Source organism: Lichenostomus cassidix, chromosome 2 (genome assembly GCF_008360975.1).
Source record: "Lichenostomus cassidix isolate B80296 chromosome 2, HeHo_3.0, whole genome shotgun sequence".
Classification (NCBI taxonomy): Eukaryota; Metazoa; Chordata; class Aves; order Passeriformes; family Meliphagidae; genus Lichenostomus; species Lichenostomus cassidix.
The window spans coordinates 64,214,537-64,234,249 of NC_139482.1; the positions used below are offsets into that span (position 1 = coordinate 64,214,537).

A 19,713-nucleotide genomic window follows, 5' to 3' on the forward strand; every position below is an offset into this window, starting at 1 on the left:
ACCTAATGTTCAAAAATCTCTTTACTTAAACAGCATTTTGTTTGAATTCACAAGTCAGAGACTGTCTTTAACCATGACATCTGGCTGAGTATATCAAGTTTTAAAAGGTTTATGGTGGTGTTCAGGATGAAAAATTTCCCAAGCATTTAGCTACAATGGGAGGAAACAGGAAACAAAACAAGTATATGACTGCAGGTACTAACACAAAAACATATAAAAATAGAACTTGGTCTACATGCAATAATAATGCAAAAATCTGAAATAAATTAATCATAGCAGGTGAAAAACACTGTTTGCTTGGTAAGCACAGGGAATAGCTGCACTAGCTCAGAACTGCTGAATTCTGAAAGTAATGTCCATCTTTATATAGGTTTGCAATTTTAAAAAATTTATCTCACTGGGCCCAATGGCCAAAGAAGGCTGACAAAATGAAAAACAAATTAAAACAGCCCCAAAGAAAAATATCACCAAAAAGTGCCCTTCTTGAGGCTCTCTGCAATGCCAGCAAATGTATTAATGAACTGATGCCTGTCTTACTGTTTAGTGAACTGGCTGTTCTGCCAACTTGAGATGAATAAGAGAAAGAAGCATCAGTTCACTGGAACGACACGATCTCCCTATTTTCTTTTAGGCTCATAGGATTTCTATGCTCAGCATGAGCACATTGATTTCACAAGGAAAACTACATTTGACTCAGATGACAAAAACACATAGAAAACCAAATACACATTAGTAACTGGAGTGAAATAATGCAGGGTAAATGCTCTCCTTATTTAAATGAGACAAGGAAACACCTCCTGAGTTCTAGCTTGCTTATGCATGTGAGTTAGGGGGTGGACTTTGAAGGAGAGGAAGTTACACAGCTGAGCCCCATGAGTCCCTCCTTTCTTTACCATTTAGGTACCATGTCTAATTCTCTTCAATAGCTGCTAGAGAAGCCTAAGTTTGGCAGCTACAGAGAGCAGACAGTCAGAAATTACTCTTTGCTATTCAGATGCTGGAGCAGGCAGCACATTCTGTCTTAAGTGACACAGCAGATCGCTGGAAGACAACTTCTCATGCTCACGACTATAAACCAACAATTATTTTGGGGCTGTGAAAATTAATGAAAGCTTTACTCATCTCACTCTTCTATTTCTCAACAGGGTGCAATTCAGATACAAACAGGCAAAATTTCACACAAGTCTCTGCACCTGGCTCTCCCTTCAGGGCGAACCCAAATTTTGAAACTATTTATCCAATAAAATCAAGGTGCTAACATAAGGAAAGCATCTTGTTTTGCTGGTGTATGGGAAGAGAGGGATGAGGTCTTTCAAATACTAGTTTCATTTCTGGTTCAAATAGCTTCCACTGTCCGTCCATAAGTCCGTCCATCCATATATCCATCCATTCATCCATCCACTGTGCCATTACACTGCTGACTGTTCTGTCTGTGTATCTGTATTTTTATCAGTGTTGACATTTTAAGCAGCTTAGAAAGTAAAATGGGAAAGATAAAATTCTATAAAGCACTACAGTAGCATGACACACATACTCTTTATATGAGTTCAATTTCAGATGGTACAGAAGAAATAACATTTCTATTTATTTTATTTATTTACTTACTCTACCAAAGGCAAGGTTGATAGAGGCTCCATGTTAAAAATAACATTTGAGCTGAGCACATACTGTGTCAGATAGCAACAGAATATTGGAAATGTCAAAGTAACTGTACACAATGCAAGCGGTAAAGAGAGATAAAGCTGGTGCCATAATCTTTATGACGTGGACTGCTGACATTAGGGACCATGTCTACAGTCCATATGGATGTGAACATATGGATCACCAATGCTTCAGAGAAACTTCCTAATATAAAGACTATGGATGCAGTAGACCCCAGTGACACTACCAGGTCTGGCTCATTTGTCAGAATGTAGTTAATGAGTACTCTAATTATTTATCCTAAGATCTCCAGTGCATTCAAGTCTGCTTATCAACATTTCCACCTGTTCATTCACAAATGTGTATTAAAAGGATAACTAACACCAAGATAACACTAACTGTCTTGCAGCTGAACATCCCTTAGTCTACGACTGAAAATAAAAACTAGTTATCAAAATTTCTAACAAAACTTATACTCTCATTTCTTGCAATGACCTGATGATCTCAGTATTTCCATCATTATATTTCTGTGCTTCCAGAAGATTTAAAATACCATTAGTCTCAGTTTTTTCAAACAGGTAATCAACTTCTCGTAGGAGGCAAGGTGAAATAAAAATCATTCTCTGCTACCTAAATCTTCCAAGATAAATTAAACAATTGGATCCATTTTAATTTTATTCCCTGCATATCTATTGCACAAAGCCATTAGACTAACGGCCTGAAAGATGTCATGCAAAAGATGACAGAGGGCAAGATCCTTCTAAGTAGTGGTAGGGGAGGGTATCCACTGAACTGCAGCAGTAAACCTGTCATCCTAGCTTTGGGCTGCACAGCCCAGGGCAGGAGAAGGGAAAGGGAAGATTTGAAGTATGCCTTACAATCTTCCTAAAAATGACCCAATCAATAGATACACTGGGCTCTCCCTGCACTAAAGCCTGTACATCCTAAATTGTAACCCTTGGGATTTGGAAATTCAGTGAGTCATGGAGACTGAACACCTCTCCTAGTTAGGAGCAAGGAAACGAGCACAGTAATCATAAACCAAGTTGCACAAACCAAGGTCTTGGATGTCTCTTGCCCCAGTTCATGCCCTGGCTAGCACACCCCAAATCATAAATATGCAGAAACCTGCCCTCCTCTTCCCTTTGGACATTTTGGACACAGTTTTATTTTTGGGGAAGGGGGGGGGCTTTGAGGAAGGCTGGGGAAATATTTGTCTTTTATTCCTGAGTCATACTTTCAAACCTTAAAAATTTCCACTGTCTGTGCAGAGAAAATATGCAGAGGCTGTCAGTCAGGTCTGGTCATCTCGTATTTGTGGTTTCTCTCACTTGGGATGCAGAGCTTTCTTTCAGGGAGGAACACTGCTTATCCATGAGATCTCTTTCAATAGCACAGCTTAATGTTGGCTGATGGGCACTATGATTTTGGGCATGTTTCAGAAAGGGTAGCCTGCACATTACCAAGCCAGAATGGTAATGTCTAGTGGTTCCAAAGAAGCTACAGCAGGCAATTGTATAGCAACCAGTTTTATCTTTGATTTAAATTATATCATGTGCTCATTGTTTTCCAGGGCAACAGAAAGAACTCATCTTTTGAATCTGAGAGCCTCATCCAAAGGCAAAGGCTCTGCTAGATTTGCCTCATCTTCAGTAAGCTCAATCTAAAGCCAGAAAAGTCAGCAAGAGATGACAGTGACATGATCAAACATTATCTTATTCCTCTCCACCCAATCCTTTCTGAGAAAAGGAGACTAAAAGCAACAGACCAGTGAAGATTCATGTCACTTCACAAGAGCAAAAAAACAGCAAGAGGACAGTTTTCCACCTCATAGGGATGGCAAGAACATCATTATTTTCTGAGAAGCGTGCAAATCAAAGTCACAAAGGAAAAACAGGACCTCCAAGTGTGTCCCAACTTCACCCCTTTGCAGCTTTGCTGCATTCATTTAGATAATGGCAAACATCACAGTACCCTTCAGTTTCTAAGAAAGCCACTGAAACACACAGACAAAGCTGGCTTAACCACTGGACACTCTGGTGCTGCCCTTCAGTTACACCAGTCCCCTGATGCTGGGGTTTGGCTAATGGATTTGGGACGGTGCGTGAGACCTGGCGTGATCCAGTAAAGAGACTACAAATATATCCAATTAATCTTAGACATCCTGTCAGACTGTTAGCAAGATGGTACTGCATATACTCATACTGTACTCTTGAAATTAGATTCTGGCTAATTGTGGACTGAATAAGGTGTCAACAACAGGAAGCCACATTCAGTATTGTCTGATTACAAACAAGAAGATCTTAGAGGATACAAAGGAATAGCTATGCATTTACTACCAGTCACTGAAATACATCAAGAAACAAAATCCTGTAATACAAAAATTGATGTAGAAACCCTACTTCCTTTGCTGAGGGAGCAGCAATGAATGAAAATGTTATAAATACAACAGGATACTCAAAGAATAAGTTTAGCTCATCAGTCAAGGAGCGCATTAACGAACTCTGCTGCTTTTAATGATACGATATATAAAGGAAAGGCAAACAAAAAGACAAGAATGGAAGGGACATCCCATGGCAGAAAACTAAGTCTTATGATCTCTCCCCTACATACCCAGTATTTCTTTGCTGTTTGTCTTTGACAAGCAGTGACAACATAATTGAAAAAAATTCCAATAATGGTTGTAAAGTGAAGTACTTCTATCTATTTATCTATCTCATTTTCTTCTAAAGAATCGCAAGTTTCAAAAAACTAGGAAGCCAAATGAGCAAACCACCCTCTAAGAAAAACATCTCTAAGTAAGTAAGAAGTACTCAGAAAAAAACAAAACACAGACATGGAATCCAGCTGCCCACCTGAGCAGAGATCAAAGCACAGAAGAGGCCATAGGGGTGGTGGATGTAAAAAAAGGCACAGAAAACTGAGCTTATTCAGCCAGGTTGATATCAGGTGGTTTGAAGTGGTAATAGCAACAAGAGTGCAACAAGAACATGTCCCTCCATGATCTATGCCACCATCCACATCTTGCCCTCTTTTACAAATTGTCTCTCCACTTTACACATGGAAAATCTGTTGCCTTTTCTGGTTTATCAAATAGTTCTGTATTACATTTCTGATGTATGCAACAATATGGAAGAATCAAAACCAGGCATATTAATCAAGATGACAACAAATACTAAGAGCAGATCATTACTGTTAAATACAGGAAAGCCACTGTATTGCTTTCATCATACTTGATGACATTTTATTTGCTTTTTTGAAATTCCCAAAAGCAAATGATTTTTTATTGTGTGTTTGGTGTTGCTCCAATCTTTGTGTTTAAGAAGCTTATATACCAAGACCTTAAACTTGGTTCTCAGATAGAAAGCGGGATGGTAAAATGCTATCAAAAGATGACAACTAAGTTACAGCATCTAACAGAGGAGAAAGCAATAAAAGGAGACAGAACTGAAACAGACGAGCTGCCTGCTCTCTAAAGACCTGAAGAACTGAGGTGTCCTCTAATCCACGTCATTATGTCAACACAGTGTAATAAAAATGAGGGGGTGCTGAGCCATTGTGACCAATTCCATCGTATTTTTTGGTTTTGTTCCCAAAACTCTTCATTCAATGACACAGATATACAGAATTCCCCAAAAAGGTGGGAAACATTTCTCCTGTAAGGACACAGGAATTTTCACTGGAAAACAAAGAACTTAGTCATCTGCTTGCATAAGCTTGATTCAATTTTGTGTACACTTTTTCACCTCATACTATCTAATTTACCAAAGTGAAGACCTTGCTTACTACCTATATTTTTCCTACAGTTCCTGTCAATAATGTAAATTATATTGCAATTTTGGACAAGACGTCTTCCAAGATGCTTCAAAGTAAGCCTGGAGCTCTGCTGAGTGACAGTCCATGCAAACCTGGCCGCGAATTTCCTATTGCCAGCACAGTGTCACCTGGAATGGTATACAATATGCTTATTTTGTGGCCAGCAGCTTTTGCTACAGGCAGTTTAACAGGATATGAGTCAGTCACTACAGAGAGGCACGTGAGCAGTTAATGACCTGCTCCAGGCTTGGTGATATTTCTTCAGCTTTTTTTTGGGACATAAATGTCCCTTCCTCTCTTCCCCCATTCTTTTTATTTTCTTCAGCTGCAGACTAGCCAACTGAAAGAATTGCCAGTGTTTAAGGGAAACCTCACATATCACCGGTCAGTCCCTCACATTTGCTAGTCTTTGCAAATGTGTAAGCCAGGCAGATGCCCTCTTACAGCCCAGACTTACCTTTTTGTTCCTCTTCTCTTCCTCCTCACTCCCCTCCCTGCCTGCAGGCCATGCCCAGCTGCAGCAGCATAAACAGATCCCTGTTAGTCTCTCATCTCAGGTCAGACCCAAAAGTAACTGATGAGTTTTTGTAGTCCTGATGTGCAAGACACACTGATGGGAGCAGAGTGCTGGGACTTTGCCCTTTCTGTTCCTTGGTGGAAGAAAAGTGGGCCACACAGCTCAACAGCAACCTGTTTGGATGTGGAGCATCTTTGCTTGATCTCATCAACTTTCTCTAGCACAGCACCATATTCACCCGAATCAAATACTACAGAGTTCAACTGACAAAAATAGAACAATTTTGTTCTATAATCTGTTCTGCAAAGGAGACATATTTCACTCTGCAATGAAAGCCAAAGCCCATGCCTTTCCCACTCTACCTCTTTCTTTGTGGTAACTATCCCTCAGGGACTAAAGACACACATTGCATAATTGTATCAGCTGTTCAAACCTCAAACATGTTTTTCAGCTGCTCATGCTTCACAACAGGACCATGTACACTATTTTTTTACCTACTTTTCCATTCTATGTAGTCTAATTTTTTCACTCCAAAATATTTTATGATTTTTGACAGGTACCATTGTAAAGGACTGCAATGCCTCATAGCAACATACTGGGCTCACTCTGCAGATGATAATGGAAGAGCAGTTACCATCTGAAGTAATGTGAGAATTAGTGAAGTAAAACTTATTTTTATACACAGCTCTTGCAGGGCTTACAGTTTGTCTAGAAGATAACTATTTAATTTAGTAATTACATTTGTGGGTAACAATACAATCACCTCAGAGACAATCTCTTAAGTGATGCTAAAGTAAATGTTCTCAAAGTTTCCAGTTAAAAGAAGTAAATCTTCAGTTCTAAGTGGGAATCAGACATTCATACACACACACGCACATGCACAAGCCCCTAGACACAACCCTTCCCTTTTCCATTTGGAAAAGGTATTAATCTGGAAGCTCTAGAAGGAGGGCAGTGGCAGAAAAACAAGTGCTGGAATTCCTACAGCAATACTACCTTAGCCATGCTGATTTCCATGCATTTATAAGATCTTAGAATAATTTCTGCTTAAATAGCAAAACCATGAAGTACAGGAGCACATAATAAATAGACCAAATATCAGTTCTGAATGAAACCTTTCCAGTATGTTCATTCTTAATATTATTTGCACTTCCACTATACTTGAACCTAAAGACCCTAAAAATTCAAGCCCCACAGTCCTTTGCACTAGGAATGCAATAGGCAGGAGACCATCCTTTCCTCCCCCCCTCCATTAAAGGACTCATAATCTATTTACAGACAAGCAGACAGGTGGAAGGAAATCCCACTGTCTCCATTTTACAGAGAAGGAGCTTGGGTATGGTGTGATACACACGATGGACATGCCTGAAGTTGCCCAGAGATATTCTGCAAAGAATCCTTGAACTAAGAACCCTCATCTCAGTGATAAAAAACTGCTTTGCTCTGTGCATTCCCTCTCTTCCAACACATTCTTAAGTAACTGCTTTCCACTTAAATTTTCCTGTCAGATTCTCTGCATAAAAATCAAAAGTATCCCACTTCAATTGTTCCACTCACTCATTCTGTTAAGTCATTTCTGTGTGTGTTTGAAGCCCATACAGTTCTTTCTAGCCACTCTAAGCCACGTTCCAGAGCCAGGCTCAGACTTCAGTAGGACACTGAGATTTGCAGTCAGTTTTCAGTATATGAACACCTTAAATAAAAACCAGTCAAGTCTTTTCTTCCTTTACTTGTTCCACTATCTACTGTTCTTCTGTTCATCAGTCATGTCATCAGCTATGACCCAGTACTGTTACAGCCCTCCCAGAGAGCACCAAATGGGTACACCGAGAAGTGCTCTGTACATACCATGAGATGTTTAGCATGGCAGTGCACCTTGATCTCTTGTAGTTCTAGCTCCTTCTTCTCTACAGGTTTATCAGTCATTTCCCCAAGTTTACATTCAGAAAGCACTTTCATTCCCCTTCATATTTCTGAAACTTTAAAAATGCCTCCACTTGTGCTATCTCCTCAATTCTTGTCTGTTTTTTCTTGGGATTTTTGCAACTCATCACCATTCTGCTTCTCCCAACAACTTCCTCGCAGCCCTCAGCATTCAGAGCTCAGCCCTGATTGCTCTTGTATTCCTAGAGGTGACTCTACACTTGACCTCTCCCTCTTGGTTCAGTCCATCATCTCAGATTGCCTCTCTGGCATTCTGTCCTGATTATCTCATGGCCACACATCTCATTCTTCACTCACATACAGTTTCACTACACTTTCAACACTGCTTCTCTTATTCTGTCACCCAACCTTTCAGTATTGATGCTTTCATAGACCTCTCTCACTGTTTTCTATTTCGCCACTAAATTAGCACTAAATACACCCATTCCCATGTCCATAATATTACTGAAGCCTCCTGCTTCCATTTGAGCTCCTCACTTTTTATTTTTTACCTCGTAAAAATGCTGCATCCCCATCAACTCCTTTAACCCTTACTTCAGTGAGCCCATCTTCATCTCCAAGTTCCTTCATTGATTTCTCTCGAAATTACATGACCTCCATTCCAAGGAGGTATGACTCAGTACCTGCTTCCATCTTTTCCTTCAGTTTCATGGCTATCTCCACTATTACCCTCCTAGTCATGGTTTTTGCTAGATTAGGTGGTGGTCTTTGAAGGATTTCCCTCAGTTTCAGCATAATTTTTCCTTCTCCTAGTGTAGGAGCACAATGAAAATGCAGAGACAATGACTAGAATCCAGGACTCATAACTGGATTTGGAGGATATTTCAGCATTAAATCAATGTATCCCACTGATTTGCCTACGCTATAGGGACTGAATCCTAGTCTTTGCACATGGTTCCAACAAATACAATAGTTTCTCAGGTCACAGGACCCACACAGAACATTTGGGTACACTAGAGCCAGCTACAGGCCTGCAAGACTATATATACTATACATAATTTGAATAGGAGAGTGGGGGTGCTCACATTGCAAATTGCTGTGCAAAATCTTGCTAAAAAGTAGTAAGCAGTTCCCTTTCTAAGTGCTCTTTTGGCTGTGCAACTGTGAGGATGCACGGACATCTTGAGATCCCGACAGGTTTCTCTGTCTCTGAGCTGGTCACAGATTTTTACCTGATCTATCTGATATGATCACCATGTAATTTCAACTCATTATATCATCCTTTCCCTCCAAACACCAAAAGGTCTAGAAAAGGTATTCACCAGGAAAAAAAAACCAAAAAAAAAAAACCCCAAAAATCCTGGCATTTTTCAATGCTGAAAAATGTGTCAGAGTCAAATCAGTGAGTGTGCCCAAGCAGCATAGCTGGGACTACAGTTCCTTTACTTTCTGAAAGAAACTCACAGCATTGCATGTTGGTGGGAGAGATTAAGGCTGTACTGGTATTAGATACTTTTAGAATTATGATCTCAAAAGTCACTTGCATGAGGCAGAATGAAATCCTACCCCACAGAAAGAGGGGACAAAACCAGACTGATGACATGCTCTGGAAACCTGCTGGCTAGGAGCCTCTCTGCTCTATTCTTTGCCTCTCTAGGATTACTAGATTATCTCCTGTCAAGAGCCATACCCTGCCCTCCAAGTATCTAATGGTTTGAAGCTAAATAATCAAACATAGAAAAGGAAGCAAACTCCTTAAATGCAAGCCTATTAGTCTGCTAAGATGTACAAGTAACTGGAGTTATACATTCATATGCATCCCTGCGTACACGTGTGCCTTGAAAGGCAGGAAAGAACGTTCTTTTCTTACTCTGCTAAGATTTCAAGTACTAGGTTCAAAAAAACCCCCAGCAAAAGACATCAATGCAATTGAGTTTTAGGTCAATTAAATTAATTTAGGAAAGCACGTTTTTAATAAATGGCTTCATTTGCTTTTAAGGATAAATAAACTACACTAATAGCGTAAAGTAACTACTACTGCTGGACCTAGCCCTTCATTTAATATCTGTGGGGCTTGCTGTCACTAGCAGCACATAAGAGGAAAGGAAACACTCAACAGTTTACACAGCATTCATCAGATTCTTCCCTGTGCTGTACTGGCATAAGCAGAAAGAGTGCTTAACCCACTGTGGGTTTCCAGGTTTCTCAGGCTATCTTCTCCCTTTTCACCAGAAGCAATTCTGTTCAGCTTTAGCTGCTTTTTAATCAAAGGAAACTATGATCACACAAGCAGGATGCTAATTCTGAAGAGACATTAGGAAAACCATGGTTACTTTGTTAAACTCCAGACCTGTGGTTGACAAAGAACCATGAGACCCCAAATAATATTTTCTTCTTTTGTACACAGCAAATGAAATCAGTGTTGGTTAATTAAAATATTAATAGTAATAGTACAAACCTCAATGACAAAAGCTGAAAAATGAAGTGCCAACAACTACTAAGAACCTCAGCTCAGAAAACAGTAACAATTTCATATTCACATTTATCACAAAAAAAAAGTCTTTCAGTGACCTTCAGAAAATGAGATCTGTCTACTACATCAGTTACTAGGGAGTTATAAGTCAAGTGCCTTCAGTCCTAAGTAACATGTAAATCCACACAGCAAAGTAATACAACATTGAACAAGAATGTGGGGAAACATTTGTGAGGCTTTCTTTTGCCTGAATGCTTCTTTGCTGCTCCTAGTTCTCAGCTTCTCCTAATTGCTGACTTTGGCAAAATCCAAAGAATTTGTCATTGTGGCCTTCAAATATTTGCATTCCTAGAAATGTAAAAAGCACATACTTACCTGTAGCAACACCTGTGATTGATTACACCGTCACTCTGAATACCCTCTAGAGGTTTTGCTCAGTCCCAAAAGGAGAGGGGGAAGGGATGAGAACAGTTGTCTGAAGACCACTATATTAATTCCAATAAAAATACAATTTCCCTCATGCATTTGACAGCACGATGAAAATCACACTAGCAGTATTCCTGATAAACCAGACCTTCCAGATACTCAGTTGAGTCAAGCAAACTATTGCAGCACGACAAGGAAAAAGTTGATTTATCAAGGCAAAAAAACCTGATCTAAAATTCATAGGAATGGGAGCAAAACACAATCAATACAAACAGCAATTTCTATAGCAACTGGGGGGAAAAGGGAACGAAACAAAAAAAAAAAGAAAAAAAAGAAGAGTTGGTGCCTTAACTGTTAGCACAAAGCTGCTGTGGCAAATGAAGGGACTTGTCCCTTTTGGCATCTCCCTGATCGACAGGCTGAATCAATGTCCAGCGCATTCCTCCCGCGCTCCCTTTCCTCTTTCCCTGGGATCTGTGGAGGAGCAAGCCGAGCATCCCAGGCTCCGACGGAAGCGCACACATGTCCGCGCACCCCCCAGCAAGCACACGCGCTCCCCTGCCTCGCTCCTACACCCACAGCATCTCAGCACTCACCGTCACGGGCTTCCTCCCCGCGACTGCAGTTGCTGCAAATGTGTTTGATCTCCTTGCCTATGTGATACTGTATCACAAACGAGACATTGCTGTTAGTGGTGCTGGTGGGCTCCTTCAGTGGCTTCATCCTCACTAGATAGAAAGCTTTCTTTTTAGATTTCTCTCCACTCATGTCTGAAACCGAGCCCTGCCTGCAGCCAGCAGAAGGAAAAGCCAGCATCCCAGGCTGCCTGGCGTGCGTGCAATCCGCCATCCGCTCCCGCTCGCCTCGGTGTTTAGCTGCCACACACAACAGGGATGAAGGGGAGGGCTGGGGGAGAGGGGGAGGCGGGAGGCAGAGCAGGCAGAAGCGCTGCCTGAGCCTTGCTGCCTGCCCTCCGCGACCCCGCTCCTTAACCAATCCCCCGGGCTGGGCTGGAGGACGCTCAGCGTGTCCCTGCTCCCAGCCTCTCCCTTAGCCGCGGGAGCCGGACACATTTGGCGGCACGGCGGAGCCTGGCACACCTTTGGCTACCTTGCCGCCTGCGAGCACCCTGGAGGCAGAGGCTCCCTTCTCTTCCCGCTCCCGCTGCATCCCCTTCTCCCGTGCCGTCCCCGTTCCGCAGGCCCCCGAGCGCCCCGCGCCGCGGCCCCGCGGGATGGCGGCACAGCCCGGCTCTGCCAGCGCCGCCCTGCTCCGGCCTGGAGAGCACGGCACCGGGGGCGGCAGCGCAGCCCGTCCCGGGGAATTCAGGATGTACACACAAAGAACTGTCCGGCAGCGGGCTGCAAACCCTCCTTCCCGGCTCTCCATCGTCGGCTGCGGCTCAGGGGGCACAGGGCCACTCCGCTTCAGCTGCCCCAGCAAAACCAAACTCCACCCGCTTTTCATTCTTGATTTTTCTCCTCCTTTGCTTCTTATAAAAGCCAGATAAGGTGCTTGATCTGGCTCGCGCGGGGCTTAAGAGGGCAGCCATGGCCAGCGGCTGGCACCGCCTGGTGACTTCGGCCCGACAGCCCCTGCAGGGACACTGCTCCTCCGCGGCAAGGCTGACCCGCAGCTTGTGACTGCGGATCTGGGCGATGAACTTCTTTGTCTCCCTTGCCTCCTGGCCATAGTGCAGCTGCTCCAAAGAACAGCCCGACCATTCCAGGCTGCCCGCATTTCCAAAACTCCCCCAGCCTGAAAGGGATTATAATCCCCGGCCAGACACGCTGTCAATCCCTTGCTGTCCAGCTGACTCCAAAATGCTGTGTGTTTTCACGGCATGGTGAACAACCCAAGCTGCCCAACGTGCCGAAGCAGTAGCTCAGGACAGTGCCTGTGACAGAGAATGAGAGGATGAGGGTGACAGAGAATGAGAGGATGAGGATGACAGAGAATGAGAGGATGAGGATGACAGAGAATGAGAGGATGAGGGTGAGGATGCTTGCTTCTTGCAGATTCTGGGAAGGAAAGCCTAAAGAAGAGAGGATAACCTCAGCTGTTCTGGCTGCTATTACAGGAATGTAAGTGCTGGTTCTTTAAATCTTCAGCAAGCTATCAGTTTGGCAGGCACTAAGTAGACAGAGTGCAATTGGGGCAGATGAAACATGGCAAAGAAGAACACAATTCGCCTTATTTTTAGCCGACACTCCAACTCACTGTTAGAAGAAATCCACTCATTCTGCAATTCTTTACCATTTCCACATATTGTTGCCCCATGTTTAACTGCAACAAAGGTCAAAACAGCCTTGATTCTCTTCAACTATACATGAAGCAGCCCATGAGACTTTTGCTTAAAGAAGATGGAGCAGAAACTTAAGGATTCAGTGCTGCCATGGTTTTCCATTTTCTCAAGTTCACGCATGCACACACACACACACACACACACAGAGGCACACAGAAGATGCATGCAATGAAACTGCTGACCTACTTGTTCTGTGTCATTCTGATGCAGGTTTCACTTCTCACCTGGCACTCCTGGGAGTTGAAACCAAATGCAAGGCTTTAGTTTTCTCAGCAGAGTTCACAAATCAGCCTAGGTGCTATCAGATCTCACAGAAATAGAGACTGAAGCAGGGTTTCAGCAGAATTATGCTGTTCACCAAGCCACAGAAGAATCCTACACGCTGGACTATGTATATGGGTTTATGCTGAATAGAGTCGGTCACCTCAGGTGATGTATTGCCCTAAAGGACTTGATTTTGCATGTGTTGCTCGTCCAAAATTCCTGCCTATTTCGTATAAGTGGTAGGAGAACAGGGAATGCAGAATTATTCAGGAATAAGTAGGTGAATTCCCCAAATGTGCAGTGTCTAATTCTAACTTAATGCAATGAAAAGCCATCCATTTGAAGGCCTGATGCTGAGATACTGTTTGCTATGTTACACATTTGGAAAGTAAAGGCTGAGAAGTTTGATTCCCCACCAGACAGCAGTTCAGACACTCACAGTGGAATTCCCTCTAACTTATTCACTGCCTTTGAGAACACCTTCAGTTTGGTTGTGATTCAGAAAATAATTAGGTGAGCGGAAGACACGATCATAATTCACCTTCTGAACTTGCTTAGCGTTCACAGCTGTCACTTGTACTCAGCACTGCTGCATTATGGAAATGGGTCAGGAGAGGAAAGCACATTCAAATGTCAGCTTCCCCACATCTGGGAAATATGAGTGTTAATGAAATGCAGGGTGAACTCAAAACTGGATTATCATCTCTGTTGTCTCAGGGCAGTTTTGGGGTGTTGTGCCCCACCTGTCTTAAGAAAGGAAACGGGAGTTATACATTCAGCAGAGCTGAACACCAGCAGAGCTGGTCTTGTAAGGCAAATGGTCTTGTAGTTCAGGAATTGGGTAAGACTTAGAACATGAAAAACTAGGTCAAGTCGTCAGGCGTTTGCAGCCTCCCTCTGTGACCTCAGACAAATTATTTACAATGTCTTGGTATCTCAGCTTCTTGGCTAAAGAACAGTGATATTGATGGGGTTTTTTTTAAGGCAAATTTTATGAAACCATAATGTAAGGCTCTCTAAAGGTGCTTGTATATCACAGAGAGGATATAAACAGACTTTTCAAATACAGAGACTTACTGTTTATAGCAAAATGAAAAGGGGAATAGGAAAAACATGTTCCATCAGGCTTAATCCAAACAGTTCACTCACTGCAGATTTAGGTTATTTTGTTTCCCTTGATTTTGTTTCAACAGTATTTATTCCTCCTATTCCAACTAATTTTATTCTAAAGCCACAAAACTAAACTCAGATCTGAAAACAGACTTTGTATCCAAACACTGCATTTTTAATGACTCTGCTATTACTTCCCCATCATGAACAACTCTTAGACAGGAACAGAAGCAAACTCATTCTCAGGCAGAAGAAGATTATAATCTCCGTTCTAGTCCAGCCTCACACGTACTCCATTATGTGAAAGAACCAGAAAATACTACCAGAACGGACAGAGTTTTTACATCCCAGGAGACTGCAGAAGCCCAGCTGCTCTGACATGTTTGTGGACAATTGCGAATTAAATAACTGGTCCAGTGAGTAACACTGATTCCATGAGGATAAGAACCCCAAATTATCATGGAGAAAGCCCAGTGCATTTTTGCTTGCAGGTGCGAGGTATTTTGAATGCAAACAAGCCCTGAAGCCATCTGCTAGTATGTCTCCTGTAACATGCACTTTGCTATAACATGCAAATTGCCTTTATTCCTAAGAGCCGCCTTATAGAGAATCTGAATTTGCCACAGCTCATAAAACAAAAATATGTTTAATTATGATCTGTTTAATTACGGTGAAAGCTGCCACTGCTAATCAGTTCCAGGACAAATAATGTAAGATGAACGTAATACAGTAGTCCTGCAGAAAATGACTTGCTTTGCCTTGTTTTTAAAGATAAGTTTAAAAAAAGGTCTAATAACTCTTTCACTGCCTCAGTACATAGCTACAAACCTTGGCATAATTTTATTGCACAGTGGACAACAAAAATCAATGAACAGGATGTCAGATAATTCGTTATTTGACAGTGAATCAACAAACTTGCATCCTATTCCCAGCCTGCATTTGCTTCTTCTATAAGCTTGGGAAATCATCTGTACCTTCAGTTCTTTCCCCCCTGCAGCCATTGCCATTAAGGAGAGTGCCAGTTCCATTGTCCATAAAGAAGAAATGAGAGCAGCATCCCCTTTAAACAGATGACTACTGAGATATTGGTTCTTACTTGCATCAAAATCTTTGAGGCTGGACACTGCCATACCATTTCCCTTGACCATGTCTTCCCATGTCACAGATCACTTGGCTAAGAGTCTCTTTTGGGACATTGTACTCTCCAAGAGCAGGCAGGCTTTCAACTGCATTCTCCACACCCCAGAGAAGGAGATTTCCTCTTCCTTCTTTCTCTAAGCTGTGGCACTGTGCAAAATGCCAGTCCAGACACCCCTGAAGTCTTCCCTACAGCCCTCAGCTGAACAACATGGAGGTTTCTGTGTGGGCAGGAAAGGCTTTCTCCCACTTCCAGCACAAATTGGTGGACAAGAGAAATTGTGTGGAAGCCTCTGATCCGTGTGTCTTCAACATGAATGTTGTCTTGGAGAGCTGTAGTGTTCCCCTGAAGAAGCCATGGCTAACAGAATGGCACTGTCCATGAGAAAATGCTAGACAAATGCAAGTCTAACAAGGCAGCATTACTTCTCAGCAGTTTAGTTTTTCTAACCAAAGCACAATGATTCATGTTTTAGAGTCTATTTAGGCAGTGATGTTTTTGCAGGGATGCTTTGGTACTTGGCAATTTTTTATAAGTATTTTCCTTTCCTTCCTATTTCCTCTGCTCACTGTACTACACATCCCAGTGAGAATAAAAAAGAGACAAAAGATAAATAAATTAATTACCAGCTGCTCTGGTGATTAATGCATACATCCAGGTTGTACTACACACACTGTTACAAACTGATCAGCTTGGAGTAAAGAGGGAAATATGAACAATTTGATCTACTGACTACAACACAGGAATCAGCCCCTAACACAGTACTTTCTTTGGTAGCATCTTCAATTTACTATCAAAAAAATGCCCCTAAAACTACCTCAGGACAGCTGACATTTGTCAAAGACATTTCTTGCCAGGTGGAGAATCTTTATAGTTGCCAGGCACAACTCAAACCTGACTCCCCAAATATTTTCTGTTTTCCGGGCAGTTACTGCAGCTGGAGGACTCTGCTCCATGGCAGGGGCTCCAGGGTGCTAGGCTGACAGTATTTCTGCTTACTACGTGGCACATCAGCAAAACTGGCAGGGCAAGGAGGAGGGAGAATCAGCCTGAGACTCCAGCAGGCCAAAATAGAATATGACCTTTTTAGTTTTGCAGCTATAAACACATACTTAAGCAACAATCCCAGCTACTCCTAGCAGTCTTCAGCCCAAGAGAGCCAGGTGATGAGTGTTGCACAAACAAAAGCAAACTGAAGGAAGAAGAAACGAATGAAAATGCCCCTTCCTGGCTTTCCTACATACAGCAATACTGCTGAAGCATCACACCTCTCATCCTTGCTCTACCTGCAGGGCTCTCCACATCCTGTGCACATGCTTTGCTATGATGAAGTTCTCTCCTTATTTAGGAGAAGCCCTGCTTTATTTCAATGTGCTGCCATATGGTGTGATGAAAATGAACAGAAAAGGTTACACATAAAAAACACATAAGCTTAGGAACACCTGTTTGCTGCAAAAGTGAAGAACTACTGATGGCAAAGGCCTTCTAAGGATAAAAAAGAAGATGTCATCCTACCTAGCAGGACAGAGGGGAAGTTGCTGAGCTGCCATTTGAATGCCCAAATATCTATGTGCAATTAATACCCAAAGGCCTGATGAAGCTAAGGGTAAACATCAGCAATGAACCAACATGGAGTCTGGATTTCTTAAGCAGCTGAGCAAGCAACCATTAGCATTAGGTGATGCTGAAAGGAAGACAATCTTTATCCTGAAATTATAGGTGAAGCTCTTGCTGTAGCAGAGCTTACCACAAGTCCTAGCAACAGAACCATTAGTCAGTACAGTTCTAACAAGGTCATTACCTCCCATCTTAGAAAACCCACTCTCAGTTTTTGTATCTAATTTTGATGTGGCATGCCCTGCAGTTTTATGATTGGTTTGGAGTATGTTGCACATCCTGCAAAATTTCAGAGGAATGAAAATATTTTTTGCCTTGACAAATAGACACAGGTTAGAGTAGAGGCATGAACTGGGACTCAGTAGCATCCCTGCATGACCTAAACTGAGAGTTTGATATAGCTGACATCTTGAAGTTAACAAAAAGCAATTCCAAAAACCTCACTGCAATTACAAGATTGAAACCAAGGAGAAATCTGAATTAAGTCCTGCATGTCCAGTTTAGTCATTCAATTTAGGAAAGGTCATATTTAGCTTTGACTTGAGCATATTCAGCCCTTTTAGACTGCAGCCTGATGCTGATAATTGTTTTGCCCCATGTGTTTGGAACTGTTGGAATAGACTCTACAAGTAAGATACACAACAAAATATGTGCCTGACCCAGTGCTTATTCAAGTTAATTGGAATTTTTCCATGACATTAGCTGCACACTTTAACATACACCAAAACATAACAGCACTGGTGACTTGAAGACTCACTCATTGCAGCAGCTTCCTTGCTAGTTACTCCCTGCTTGACACTGAGAGAATAAAGTATGATATACACTGGATTTTCACACCCCACACTGCCCCAAAATACCTTTTTCTTTCTGTGCATAAATAAAGAAACAGCTCTCCACCTTCTGCTTTCCTTCCATCAAACCCAGAGCTGTCTTATATATACATGCAGAAGAATATTTCGAGAAACCTCACAAAACTAAACCCACAGGCAGGTATGAGGCTGCATCTATAATTCCTCACAAGGTTCTGTTCCCCCACAGCCTGCTAAAAAAAGCTCAGTGAGGGGAGAAGTCAGAGTGTGCCTGTGTGTGTACCTGTGTGTCTAGCAAGCCCCTGGGGGAAAAAAAGAGTATGACTTTTTCTTGTCAATAATGCTTCTAGGCAGGAAAAAGGGAGGGGGAAAGTCCAGAGGAGTCCAAGTCTCTAGAGTAAATAAAGTCAAGTACTGGACACCTCTGGCTGGCAAACAGGCAGAACTGCTCCCACATCATGGGTTAGTTTTATACTGCTTCCTACAGATATAGAAACCAGGCACTTACGGTTTTGTTGGCTTCAAGCAAAACAAAGTGTTTGAAAAGCAATGCAAAGAAGGCAATAGGAAGATTCCAGAGCAGCACATTGCAATTGTTTCATATCAAGAACCTTAATTTGGACAAAATGAAATGTTTGACTTAAAATACCAAGGAAAATACAGCAGAAGCCCTGGATTTACAACATGCAAAAGAGAAACCTGGAACTCGATGGAACCTGTCAAGGTTCTACTTTGATAAACCTATGACTTGGAATAGCCTTTACTGGAGACTCTTGCATATAACAAAAACTCAGTAAATCAGGTCACAGTCATCATCTTTCAGGATGCCACTATGGTTTTCTCACTGTCTTCTCAAGAATTGCACGTCTCAAAATAAGAACAACAGAAAAAATGATGAGAAAAAAAAAAATCTACTTTTCATCACTAGTGCCTGGAAATCCTGGGTGATCAACTTCAGGCACCTGAGAAAATCTCAGTCTTTCTAGGCCTGCCACTTGGGATATCCTGAACCTCTATCCCTTTTAGAGTGTGTGGGACAGACATGAATATCACAAAATCCCAGAGGTCTAGGACATTCCATTTCCTGTCACAACCACTCAAGGACTGTGAGCCATACACAGTGCTCTGCCTGCCCTGACTCCAGAAAGGTCTGAATCATCTGTCTTTAAGGAAAAGTTAAGAAAATAGGTCAAACTGAACTTCCCATCACAGGGAGTTGCAGTGAAGTCAATCAGCTTGCACAAGCATTGCTCTCAGCACAAACTGCTCTCGTATTTCTGTCTATATAAATAATCAAATTAATTCCTGATCATATCAAATAGCATAGCTTCCCCAAAAATGTACAGACTAACACTCCTTGCTGATAATCCTTACTTATAAAAGTTGCTCCTCAGGTCAAAATTATGGAGAAGGATCACACTACAGGAATCTTTGTTGAAGTAATACATCCAAAGTAAGTAAGAGTGTGGCTTGAAATTGCAAGACAGACCAAAGGATTTATTTCCAAGCAATTAAATGGACAGTTATTATCTCAGAAACTCTCTATTGGCTACTGAGATCACCAGCCTACAGCAGACAAAGTTACAATCAGCACATAATAGGGATGACTAGATTTTTTGCCTTTATAAATGACTCATATTAAGTCTGTTGCTTGCAGTTCAGAACAGTTTACTTGAAGGTCAGGGATATGACTGTGCATGAAGCACATTCATT

General features: G+C 42.0%; 1 protein-coding gene across 9 annotated transcripts in view; it reads right to left on the reverse strand.

Annotated features, from left to right (window-relative positions):
* Window positions 1–19,713, reverse strand: part of PHACTR1 (phosphatase and actin regulator 1) — a 304,744-nt gene that overhangs the window by 132,437 nt on the left and 152,594 nt on the right. Inside the window, exon 1 of one of the 9 annotated variants that reach the window (XM_085051890.1) lies at window positions 11,354–11,608. The exons of 6 other annotated variants lie outside the window; for them this stretch is intronic. In XM_085051890.1, the coding sequence (XP_084908016.1) occupies window positions 11,354–11,606 (253 nt within the window). In that variant the 5' untranslated portion in view covers window positions 11,607–11,608. Of the gene's footprint in view, window positions 1–10,706; window positions 10,890–11,109; window positions 11,244–11,353; window positions 11,609–19,713 lie in introns of those variants that run through there. 2 more of the 9 variants (XM_085051891.1, XM_085051895.1) reach the window with 2 other exon arrangements.